General features: G+C 58.8%; 4 protein-coding genes across 4 annotated transcripts; 1 reads left to right on the top strand and 3 right to left on the bottom strand.

The window, feature by feature from the left end:
* Positions 1 to 400: 400 nt before the first annotated feature.
* Positions 401 to 1,830, bottom strand: TRAVEDRAFT_153313 (uncharacterized protein). Its single transcript, XM_008044102.1, has 2 exons — positions 941 to 1,830; positions 401 to 892 (listed from the first exon to the last, which is right to left on the bottom strand). Exons 1-2 carry the CDS (start codon positions 1,791 to 1,793, stop codon positions 447 to 449), a joined length of 1,299 nt encoding a protein of 432 aa, XP_008042293.1. The 5' UTR covers positions 1,794 to 1,830; the 3' UTR covers positions 401 to 446.
* A 3,049-nt stretch (positions 1,831 to 4,879) lies between these two features.
* Positions 4,880 to 6,801, bottom strand: TRAVEDRAFT_22820 (uncharacterized protein; the record flags this gene model as incomplete). The annotated part of the gene is made up of 2 exons (XM_008043537.1): positions 4,880 to 6,558; positions 6,597 to 6,801. 2 exons carry the CDS (start codon positions 6,799 to 6,801, stop codon positions 4,880 to 4,882), a joined length of 1,884 nt encoding a protein of 627 aa, XP_008041728.1.
* A 2,905-nt stretch (positions 6,802 to 9,706) lies between these two features.
* On the bottom strand, positions 9,707 to 10,435 carry TRAVEDRAFT_153317 (uncharacterized protein). The gene is made up of 2 exons (XM_008044103.1): positions 9,887 to 10,435; positions 9,707 to 9,831 (listed from the first exon to the last, which is right to left on the bottom strand). The coding sequence occupies exons 1-2, from the start codon at positions 10,391 to 10,393 to the stop codon at positions 9,760 to 9,762; spliced, it is 579 nt and encodes a 192-aa protein (XP_008042294.1). The 5' UTR covers positions 10,394 to 10,435; the 3' UTR covers positions 9,707 to 9,759.
* A 289-nt stretch (positions 10,436 to 10,724) lies between these two features.
* Positions 10,725 to 11,656, top strand: TRAVEDRAFT_22822 (translocation protein; the record flags this gene model as incomplete). Its single annotated transcript, XM_008043538.1, has 3 exons — positions 10,725 to 10,848; positions 10,915 to 11,396; positions 11,456 to 11,656. 3 exons carry the CDS (start codon positions 10,725 to 10,727, stop codon positions 11,654 to 11,656), a joined length of 807 nt encoding a protein of 268 aa, XP_008041729.1.
* Between the last annotated feature and the right edge of the window lie 411 nt (positions 11,657 to 12,067).

The following is a 12,067-nucleotide window of genomic DNA, read 5'->3' on the forward strand; positions in this document are numbered from 1 at the left end:
GCCGTTAGGCGCTCATTCTTGGGCGCTTAAAGTGCACTTAAAATATAATTTTGGGAAACCTGCTGAAGCTTTGAAGCAAGATACGCGGGAGATGACCGATGAAGTCGCGCGTACCATCAACGTATTAGGGTACCACTGGACCCACGCGGCGCGTTCACGGTGCTTGTACAATCACGTGAGCGCGTGCAATAGAGGGGCGCGCGAGGCTCGAGCTGCGCGACGCTGGGCCGGGGCGCGAGCGTCCTCAACGAGTCGACCGGAGGCGCGAGGGTGTGATGGTCCGCGTTGAAGTTTGCGCCCATCACATCGTTCTGCGCCGCGGGTGACGATATGCCAGGTAAGCCATACTCAACGAGAATGCGCCCCTTTCGTTTACCATGCAAACCTCAGCTAGAAATACCGGAAAATTAAGTAGAATAAGCACATAAAACATCACCGGCCAGTCGTCATGAGTCCGACGGCCCTATCCGGTCGTCGTACTTCCGCAGAAGTAGACGGTCCACCCATCCGCCCTTCGGGTACGGCTTCTCCCACTGGTTATGCAGGTGCACCGCGAACACCTTCCCAAGCGCCTGGTCCAACGCCCCACCCTCCTCGCGCCCAAGCCCCATCGTCCAAAAGCCATTCGTAGGGTCAGTCAAGAATGGGTCCGGCAATCGGTTGTCCAGTCGGCACGAACGCGCGTCGGAGAAGCAGAAAGGGAGCACCTTGAACGGAGGGATGCCAGCGGCCAAAAGACGCCGGCGCAGCTTGAGATAAAGCAGTGCGCCCCAGTCCGTGGTCCCTTGGCGTGGTGGTTGCGATGTAACCATGACGTGGAAGGCTTCGCATAGATACGGCGAGTGTTTGTGGAAACGCATGAGAGCACCGTTCAGGGGCACGTATTTTTTGTCTGCAGAAAAGGTCAGAGACGCAGACAGCCGATGAGAAGCGAACGCACCATAACAGTCCCACTGCGTCACGAACTCATGCTCCAGGAGGGGCGCGAGGTCCCGCGTGAGGAGAGAGTCCATGTCGATCCACACCCCGCCATACGCCCAGATGACGAGCAGCCGCACCAGGTCTCCGTCCACCCACGCCTTCGTGTCGTTGATGTTCAGCAACTCGCTCCCCTCCAACTCCGTTCCCCGCGCGAGCGTGTTGTAGTCCACCGTCTTCAACGCGAACGAATCCGGGTATCGCCGCACCCACTTTTGCAAGATAGTGTTGTGCGTGAGGTCAAAGTTGGTCCAGAGAACGAGCCGCGTGCGTTCCAGGTCTTGCGTCGCGAAGTAGGACTTGATCATCCACTCCTGCCGGGGTCCGAACGGGGCAAGGTCCGACCGCCAGTAGGTGTGGTACTGAATGCGCTCGTCCGGGGGTATACGATGAGCTGGGGGGCCACGTACGAGCGGCTTAACCGTGCCCGCGAAGTCGTAGCAGTCCAATCCGAATTGCAAGGGAGTCCCCGCGTGGACCTCCGTGTGCCGAGGGCCGTACAGCGCGTCGGTGACATTATAGTCCGGGGAGACTCGGCGCTCTGAGAAGCACCCCGAGAGTGGTGGCACGTTGAGGACTTCTTGGCTCACCCATGAGCGGTTGTAGAACGCGATTTCGACGTGGGGTTCCCAGTAGTATAGTCCCCCGACGATGACGAGTACGGCGAGGGGCAAGGCGACCTTGAGGAGGTTGTAGAGGACGCGCGGGCGCAAGAGGTTGCGAATGCACGCATCTGGCCGCCGATACAGATGCGGTCGCGGTGATGGATATTCGTCCGTGTTATGAAGTGGAATGCTAACGTAGGAAGAGGACATTTGCGCGGTGGTCCGCCGTGTCCGGCTTACGAGTGAGGGTATAGTGGCGTTAAGAGTGAGTCCAAGCAGATGTCGTGAGCATGCGAGAGGGCCGTGAACGTCGAGAACGTCGAGAACAACGGTGGGAAGCAGGAGACGTCGACGTTCATGATCATCACGAACTCTCGCGGGGACGCGCAGACCGATGCGCGCGCAGTTTGATCGGCCCGCCTGTACACCGGATTTGGTAGGTTTGTACGTTCGCCGATTCTTTTAGGCTTTAGTACTAGTACGCCGGGCCACACATTCAGGCACAATATTGTGTACCACCCGACGTGCAATAAACCGCCAAGCATACAAGTAACGACGCTGTCCGCAAGGCAGGCAAGCTTTTTTTTATTCGGAACCGCACGATACTGGTACTTCGAAGTCGTCGAAGCCGAGCGCTTCCAGCATGCCGAGTCTGTGCGACTTGTTGTAAACACATTCGAGTCAGTGTAGCCTTGGTGCAATACACAAAATGAGGTGAGGCGCAAGATATATATCCTATGGCAAAGGTACCGCTTTGGTGCCTCTGGGGTATACTCAATCGCACTTGTGTATACACCCGGATGATGTAGCTTCCTCTGCTATTACGTGCCGGTCTCCATGACTGAGATATACTATGAGATTGCACACCATGCGTTCTAGCGAGACGGGCTACATTTAAGTCGAGAAAACAAGCCGGTTTACGGATAGTATGGCTTTCCCGGGGAGGTGCGGTCCGGACCGATAGCTTCAGCTGTCCCGCCCGGGAGAGGCAGAAAAAACTGTAATTGCTTACCTCAAAGAACACCGAGAAACGCAATTTGATGTTTCAGCTAACAATGAATTCGTCGGTCCGCATCCAGCTTTGAGGTCTACCGGCATTGCACCGGCCACCTCAACCTCCGGAGTGCGGGAAGGAACGACAAAAATACACACATCACTAACACCGGTTGCGGTGAGCTCTGGGATGACCTCAACTGGCGCGAAGCTAGCGTTGATGGTCAAGATATCCAGCAACCAATTTGGACACGCCCTCCTCCGAGTTCCTGCCGGCGCGCCTCAAAGACCATATGGATATGTGGCGTACGCAGCATATCGGTTATGCGGCGTACGCGGTCAGGATAGCGGTTGACTCAATGTAGGCGAAGGCACCAGGTAGCCAATGACAGAGAACGAACACGGCGTGGTTCTCCAAAGCACATCGCTACCGCTACAATTGTTCGACGAACTCAATGCGAGGGCACCCGCTATGTTCAGGCTCATTTATGAACGCCCTGGGTGCAATCACATTTCGGACCGAGGACCATGACTATGCGACGGTGCTTACTTAGAACGTCGGCTCTTTCTGTCGTTCGGGCGGCCTGCTAGTTTCGTGGCCCGAGGATTGAGGGATGCGGTTGCCAGTTGCCGTCTGTGTGCGGCACCGAGCGTAGGGTGTGGCTGCGGGATAGAAACACACTTCTTCACACACACCGGGTGTTTCGCGCCAATGTGAGAAGACTTATCCTCGGTGTGGCCTTCGCTACCAGAAGGAAGAGAATAGCTCAGCACCGTATAGATGGGTTCAACTGCGATGACCTGACCAAATTTAGCACCCCGCTCTGTACCCGTGCAGTGAGAGCCGTACCTTGACATCGGCACAATCCGTGAACACGTCCGTCGTCGAGCACGCTAAACATGTGCTGCTAGCCCTAGAAAACGAGAGCAATCCGAATTCAGCTGTGGCAACCCGCCGCACGGACCCCCGGGCAACGCACCTCTCAAAGTCGTACCCGGTGAGAAACGAAGCAGCAGCGATGTCGCGTCGCTGTACAAGCACCGTGCCACGGTCACATGGGCGCATACATCGACGTCTTCCTCGCTCGTCCCGCGATCGCAGCCGCTGCAGGTCGCGCGAACGTCGCCCTCGACCTGCACGGCTGGCTGCGCATGCATATCACGTTAGGCGAGAATGCAGCAAATGGACGCGCGCACATCCGCATCCATACCACGACCTACCGGTGGTGAGTGGATCTCGCGGGCGTCGGAGCGCAGTGAGACATGCCTGCACCTGAATGCAGCAGCCGCGGCATTTTCCCTGGGCCACCACGACGGTGCCTGCAAGGCACCGTGCTCGCCACACGTTCAACGCATGGCCATACACATACAGCATACGCCGTCAGCTACCCAAGTGCCGAATCGAACAGAGTAAACGGAACATACCGGGTACACACATAATCCACCTGTCTATGCATGCCTCAACAGGAATGCAAGGGCTCGCAGACGCACCTGCAGCCGCTACAAACTCCCTATCAGCACCCGCATCCCCAGCACGACATGCCGGAGGTCGACTGTATGCGTATATTGAACGTAGCCAAAGCGGCTCCGAACGCTAGTGTCCATGTGCAGATGCAAGTCCGACTCGAGAACAAGTCCCAAATGAGCAAAAACGCATAGCGATTAACGGAACCGTAGAGTGAGCGATACATTTTACGAAGCAGCCATATTTACCGATAACGAGCGGGGGCGACGACGACGACGACGGGGGGATACTGCGATGCGCGGGCGGGGTCGTGAGTGTAGAAAGGTACGTGCATGTGTAGATACATCTGTGGGTTGCGGGGGTCGGGAGGCTGGTTATGCGATGGTGAGAGTTCGGGTGCGGGCGTTGCGTAGGCAAGAGACTGCGGACGAGGAATAGTGAGGGATAGTGATGTAGTGGGGCAAAACGAGCGAAGAAGTTCGGAGCTGCGAGAAGCAAACGGACATGAATTCGAAGAGATGGGAATAGGAGAGGGGACGCGGGCGTGTGGAGGCAGCGTGTGTATATCACCGAACGTCCATGGCACTCCACAGGCCACACTGGATGTCCGTGCATGAGGGGGGTAGGTCAAATAAATGGGTAAACCAGAATAATAAGGGGGGGGTGCAAGAAGACACGGGGGGCAACCCCAGCCGGGGCTGCATCATATGAGAGGGCTACAAGCAATGAGCACCGATGCCAAGATAGAGCACGAGTCCGACTGCCCCGCATGCCGCAATGTCGGCCGACGCGGACCAAGAACACCAAGAGGAGACCATCTCGGCGGGCCTACCACGCCCTATGCCCGGATGGCCGCAGGCATGTGGCTCAGCCGTCGCCAGAACTTCCAGCTCGGCTTCTTCTCGCTCTTCTCGTGCGCGCTGCTGCCCGTGCTGCTGCCCCGGGGCGAAGCCGCAGAAGAGGACGATGTGCACGCCGACTCCTCCGAGTGTGGTGGAGTGGGCAGCACCCGTTCGTGCGACGCCGAGCCCGCCATAGGCGAGCGCTTCCGCGACAGCGCATGGGGCGCAGAGTTCGACGCAGGCATGTGGTGCGGATGCGAAAGCGGGCGCGCATGCCATTCGGGAGTCGATGACAGCAGCGGGGCCGACGAGCTGCGAGCGCCCCTCTCGAGCGCGCGCGGCAGGCTCTCGCTCATGCTCCGCGGGTTGTGCTGCATGTGCGCGTTGCCCGGGAAGTAAGACGACTCCGGCCGCGCCGGCCGCGCATCTGGGCTGGGCGAGGAAGAGCTCGAGGGGTCATCCGAGGGCGGCATGATCACTAGGTCCGCGGCGGTGGCAATCCATGCGCGCCTCGAGGTCTTTGATGTGGGCATAGCACGGGCCTTGCCTGCCCCCGTGTTCGATGCGGACCCCGCAGCGGGAGAAGTCCCCGTTGAGCCGGGTACGGTATCCGCGTCCAGGGCACCGCTGAGGACGATGTCGGCGACTGTCCAGTCGCCCCAGTCCACGATGCCCGGTTCGCAGCCGACCGTCTCGCAGAATGTTGACGCTTGCATCACGTACGGTCGCCCACGTTCGAGCATCTCTCCTCCCGTCGCCCCAGGTGTGATTGTTTGCAACGCGAACGAAACCAGGAACGACTCCATGCTCTGTACAAGCTTTCTCCTAGGACCGGGTTGAGCATTGGGAGGTGCAGGGGGTAGAAGGTGCAGCAAGAGCGCTTTTGCTGGCGGCGGAGGCGCCGCGCTTGTCAGGTTGAGCGACTCGCCGCTCTGGTAAGGCGGCGTTGGGGGGAGGTAGACGGACGATGAGCTGCGGGTGAATGCACCGAATATCGACTGCGGTCTTTGGAAGCGTGAGGTGGAGGATGACGATGTCGTCCGTGAGCGTAGGGCCGGAGGTGCAGGTCCGTTAGACACCAAGAACGGTCGCGAAATCGTGGTGACAAGAATGGAGTTCTTCAGCAATGCTTTGTCCGAGACGTCGGCAGGAAGAAAATTGATCAAAACGTCGAAGGGTCGTTGGGATGGGTCTGGCCGCGGCAACGTCTGTGACGACTTGCGGCTGCGAGTGAACCTGCCAGATGAGGATGACGAGGGGCGGAACAGGGAGGTTGGCCGAGAAGGTATGAGGGACTCCGAGGAAAGATGTGTTGACGAACTCCCTGGCGAGTTGGGAGTACTCTGCGAGCCGCTGAAGCGCAAAACGTTCGGTGGTGCAAGCTCGCCGTGAATATCGAGCTCCTCGGACAACTCGAGGACGCCCGAACCGCCGTGTTTCCGCCATGTTCTGGCAATCCTCTCGGCCCATTCCAGAACGTTGACGAACCGGACAGCACCAGCATCTTCCAGGGCCAATGGTCCAGACAGATGTAGTATGCGCACAGTGGGGAGGACGATGTGCGGAATATCAGGTGGATTGTGGGTAGCGAGGATGACCAGAGAGTTTGAGAGGTGTTGCGACTGGAATAGCGGCGCGAGCTCTTTCAGAGTAGGGGCTGACGACACATTAGACCCTAGCACACAACCAACACAGACAACGAGCTCGACGCACCTCCGAGAACAAAGATGACATTCCGACGTTGATGGGCTGTTGCTGCGAGGAGGGTGTCTATCTTGAGGAACCACGGCTCGCCGAGTGCGGTGGCGGAGACGCCTGCGAACGGATCGAGCGGGAAGCGCGGCTTGAACACGTCGGGCTTGCGCGACCGGGTCGGGCGTGGCACAGCGAGCCTGCTGGAGGAGGCGACGGCAGCCATGCTGGAAGAAGACGACGAGGTGGTGGGTGAGAAGTTGGAGGGGGCGATTTGCACATTGTGAGGCCTCCACTCTGGCGTCATATCTGGGCCGAAACGCGGCAAGGCGGCCAAGACCATAGGTTCGGTACGGGCGCCAGGGGAAATGATAGGATGACAGTCGATGACGATGGCCGGTAGGCGAGAAGAGGGCGAGCGGCGAGGAGAACGACGAGTACGATAGAGCAGAGGACCTCGCCGACACGGTCGTCGACGCGCGACGGAGCGAGCAGGCGTGGCAAATGCAGCACAGAAACGGGCGGGGACCAACGCGGACCTGGCGGCCACTGCTTTGCTTTATGAACAATCCCGATGGCGTACCTGTCCGATCCCGGCCCTCTCCAATTGGAATTCCTACTTAATTCCCCCGCGGAGCCTAAATCCTATCGCTGTCAATCCCTTCTAAGGTTCGCGCGGCGCTTTGATTTCCTCCGAAGTCTCCGATCTCATCTGCCAAGCTGCCCGGCTTTTGTGCGGACACGAGCACAACCTCTCTCGCTTGCTCAACGTTCTCAGCCAGCTGCCGAGCGTCGTTTAGCTGCTTCGACAGCATCCTCGAATTTCTATCGTCGAGTTGACGTTAGCGACACCCACGGCGTATCGTAATCAGCATCCCACACCGCCCATCACCAGTCTCAGTGCATGCTAGACCAAAGCTGTACAACATATATGCAAACCACAAATCCGGTCCTCTCCGGTGCATTTCTAGCACCATCATATGCATCGCTCGTCGAGTCTTGCATCTCTGGGCTAGCGCAATCGCGCACGATACGCAGTCGGGTTTGTTTCTGATTCAAGACTCCGCGAGTGCCCTTCGGGTTAGATAGAGCCGACCGGTGCAATTTCCTTCGGACTGCGCGGGCTAAAGGCTTCTCGGCCTCCGCAGGGCTTGAGCGAGCCTCGGCGCGGGCTTGGTACTGGGGCTATTATTAATGCTGCGAACGACGGTATCACCTCAAGATTGCCTCACGAGACCTCAAGTGAAAACGGCACTTTCATTCGAGGCTTGAACCTGCTACGATGAAGGGTAAGCAGCCATATCTACCAGCATCTACCAGCTTCCTCGAGGTATACCAGAGACTCAGATAGCATGCGGAATATGGAACCATGTACCCGGCGTGCGCCGTTGACTCCCAGTCGCGCTTCGGTAGTATGTACCAACCACCCTCGCCAAGACGAAGACGATCCTAGTCCGGCGAGCGAGCGCACACATCCGGCCGGGTGCGCGGCGCTCTCCGCCCACAGAAAAAACTCCGCTCGCCTTCAGTCCGCTGGAATCCACAACTCGCCATCCGGGGACCCGCTCGCTGCACTGATCGTTCGCACACCCTCCCGGCAACCCAACGCCGTGGAGCCCACAACTGACGCGCTTCGCCATTCAGCGGCCCTAATCACGCGGTGTCGCGAACGTGCATCGCGCAATTACAGGCGCGCGTCCATTCTAAATTCGCCCTCCACAGCAAACGCGCGCGGAGGTGGGGGTGACGGCACGGAGGTGCGTACGAGGCGGACATGACGGTAGATGCGGACGCATGACCGTCCGTCGGGGGAGAGCGGCGCGCGCGCCGCGGTACCGACCCGGGCGTGCGCCTTCTCCGCAGTCCTCACGGGTCCGCAAATCTATCCCGGGCCTGCTATTTGTGCGCGCGAGAAGGGTTATATCGAGATATGAATACGCACTGGAGTAGGGTATTTTTGGCGACGATTGTACTCGTTCAGGGATGCGTTGAATCTCCCGTGTGGATCCCGGCCTTTCGTACGGGGGCGGAGTACGGTCGTTCCGCACACTGGATGGCGTGCACTACGACGGGCGCATGCACTGATGCAGCCGAGTGGACGATAAAGTGGGAGCGCGGACACGTATGCGGGAGTCCTGGTTGAGGTGAAACGCACAATACACAGTGTGTCCCGCTTCCCCGGCTTCGGGTCGCTCGTATACAGCACTGTAAACATATAGTTAGCGACGCCAGCTTCGCTCGTCGATGCAGCGTATAGCACCTTCTTGTCAATAAAGTCCGATAGCTAAACCTACATATAACCTCACTGCCAAGCCATGACTGACCTCGACGACGCTACAAGAGCGCAACGGTCCATTCGCGTCTCCTTCGAGATCCCTGGGCGTGGAAGCCGGAATCCATGACGCACGGCACGCAAGTGCCACCCTGCGCCCGACGTCATGGCGTCGTAGAGACGCTCCCACAAGTCCGCGCCACAACGGACTGGGGTCTGCCAAGACGGTGAGTACCGCACTCGTCCCACTGGATGACGCTCTCACCCAGTAGCTGGTAATCGCACTCCCTCCGCGCCGTGGGCCAAATTCAGGTAGGTTCGGAGAACGACCCTGAGGTTACAACTCCGCTGGATCGCCAAGAGTTAGCCTCACGCTGCGAAGGCCGTATACTCGGTTCCGATGACCGACGCTCAGTCGGTACGGCGGTTATGGTAGGCAGCTTGCTTAGGTGTGGGCCGCGCTGAACGTAGCGAGAACGCGCGAGTACGATCGTCATAGTGTGCATGACGTGGCCATACGTCTCTTCCATTACGACGTCGGAGAGGCTTCTTCATGTGCACCTCATCTGTGAGAGGACGTCGTCAGAGATTGTGGCCTACTTCGTGAGATGAGGAGGTCCGCATACCTGTTTATACGAGCTTCCTGTAACTATGTACAGTTACGCTGCCCATCCAGGACACAACGACCGCGGAATTTGTACGATACCCGAGGAATACCGTCCCTCCACGGTTCTTCGACAGCGGGAACCAGAGCCCGTGCAGGAAACCCGGGGGATCTCGGAACCGAAGAGTGAGCTACTTACCGACAGCATGACCACCACACGCGATGCGCAAGACCCGACGCAACTCCACCGAGACCGATGTGGGAAGTATAAGAGCAAATAGCGTATGCACGAGGCGTGCGGGTGTACATTAGAAGGGAAGCTTGGAGTACGATACCGCCCGGGCAGGGCTGACGGGGCTTGGCGTCTTGCGCTGGTACGTCTATACACACAGTGAGCACCATTCGCGGATGCAACGTCCGTCCGAGGCCACGTACCGTCTTGAAGCGCGCTATACGCTTGCTCATGTGCTTCATGAGCATGTCGCGCTTCCAGGTGCGCTTGTCCGCCGTGCGCTCCCACTTGTGGCCCTTGAACATGCGCTTCTTGCCCGCATACAGGCGGTTCCCAACGTCCGCACCCTTCACCTCCTTCTCCTTGAACTCGCCGTCCCACTCGATCGCGGCCGTCCACCATTTTGCCTGCTCCGTCGCCTCGGCTGCCGCCGGTGCGGATGTTGACGCGACCTCGATGGCACTCGGGGGCAGCTTAGGCCCTGGGGGCAGGAGGTGCAGCAGCCCGCTAGCCCGCGCGCTCTTGATGAGCTCGGCTTGTCGCCGGAGCGAGTATTTGGGTGGTGCCCATCGGCCAGACTCGGGGTTTTTGTGGGGGAGGAAGGGGTTCAGAACTTTCGGCCGTGCAGCTGAGAGCTTGGGGTCGGCCTTGAGAAGAGGAGCAAGCTCGCGAACGCGGAACTGCTTTACTGCCTGCAGTGCCGCCGACATAGCTGCTCGTGGACAGCAGAGAGGACGGCGAGATGGATGGACGTGCTGGAGGAGCGGCGCCTAAGACTTTCGAATGAGGCGCCGGCGATTGGTAGTGTTACATAAGCAACGCGTACCCGATATGGAATGCCAGCCAGCAGTCAGCCTCATTCAAGCAGACCGCCAGCTCAACACGGTACACCGTCCCTCTCTCTCCCTCATTCCCCTCGCTGCCTCTCGGACTCTACTCCATCTCTAATATTCTACGGCTGTATCCAGTGCGTACGAGCTCATCTGCACCCGCACCGTACCGAGGACGCTAACAGCGGGCATCACAACCAGGTCACTTCCGATGGAGCAGCAGTCCAAGGCTCCCCAGGACGTCCGCAATGTCGTCAACTTCCTGCGTAGCAGCAGCGCGGGGATGAAGATCCGAGTCGGCGTGCTCAACGGGAAACGCGTAGATTACTTCAAGGGTGAGTCCCGCGCCACGCTCTCCGTTTATTTCGGACACGTATTCAGACCGTGCCCCGCCCGTCCAGGCAAGGGTGCCGTGAAGGCCCTGCTCTCGCCTGCGTACGCGAAGCTCAAGAACGTCCCGAAGGTTGCGGACGAGGCAGAAGCGCAACAGCTGCTGCTCACCATCATCCCCTTCGCCTTCTTCCTCCGCGTCGAGCGCGGCGCGCCGTCCGGCACCTCCTCAGGCTCCCCGAAACAGCTCCAGATCACGCAGATGCAGACGTTCGTCGCGACGGACTACTACGCGTGGTTCTACGAGGGCTCGCAGTGGACGACATATCTCGGCGGCGTGGCCATGGTCGCGATCATGCTTGCGGGCGTGATGTTCCCGCTCTGGCCGCCCATCATGCGCCTCGGGGTGTGGTACCTCTCGATCGGCGTGCTGGGCCTCATCGGCCTCTTCTTCGCCCTTGCGGTCGTACGCCTCATTTTCTACATCATCACTGTCATCGTCGCCTCGCCAGGCATCTGGGTATTCCCCAAACTGTTCGCGGATGTCGGATTCGTAAGCACCGCCCTCTGCACACTTCACCGAGTTGCACTGACGCTCAGGTTGCGTTACAGGTGGAATCATTTATTCCGTTGTGGGAGTGGGACCTGCCGAAGAAGAAGAGCAAGAAGCGGCGCGCGGAGAAGGGCAAGGACGCGAGCGGCAGCGTTTCGCCAGTCCCTTCCGCACGTATAGAGGAGGTCCAGGACTCGGAGAGCTCGCGGCCAGCAAGTCGCACAGCAGCACGCGTCGAGGAGGTGCCGGACGAGGATTGATCGTGTGCGTCGTCGCCGCAGGGGTGTTGAGGGCTGTATTACGCTGTATCTATGTGCCTGGACCTGCTACTCTTCTATTGGGATATATAATTTTACAGCACTGAGCTACATGTGAAATGCGTTAATCATGGCAATCTTGCTCGTACGTCCGAGTTGAGCGGGCTAAATATCTTCAGTAACTGATGCGCACCTTTGAAGTGATAAAGTGGCTTAGTGGAAGGTCATAGCTACTCGAGTATCATGGCACAGCTGCTGAATGGAGTAGGTACCTATGTACTACCCATATGAGACGTTCTTGATGCAAGTTTGAGCGTCGAGAGGTATTTGCCAGTGGCCTCGTTGTAGCTCTCCAGATTTGAGTTGCGTCTTGGAAGGGGGGAGGGGTCCCGGTGTTCCTTTCTTTCGAGTAGA

The sequence above is a fragment of the Trametes versicolor genome (genome assembly GCF_000271585.1).
Source record: "Trametes versicolor FP-101664 SS1 unplaced genomic scaffold TRAVEscaffold_10, whole genome shotgun sequence".
NCBI lineage: Eukaryota > Fungi > Basidiomycota > Agaricomycetes > Polyporales > Polyporaceae > Trametes > Trametes versicolor.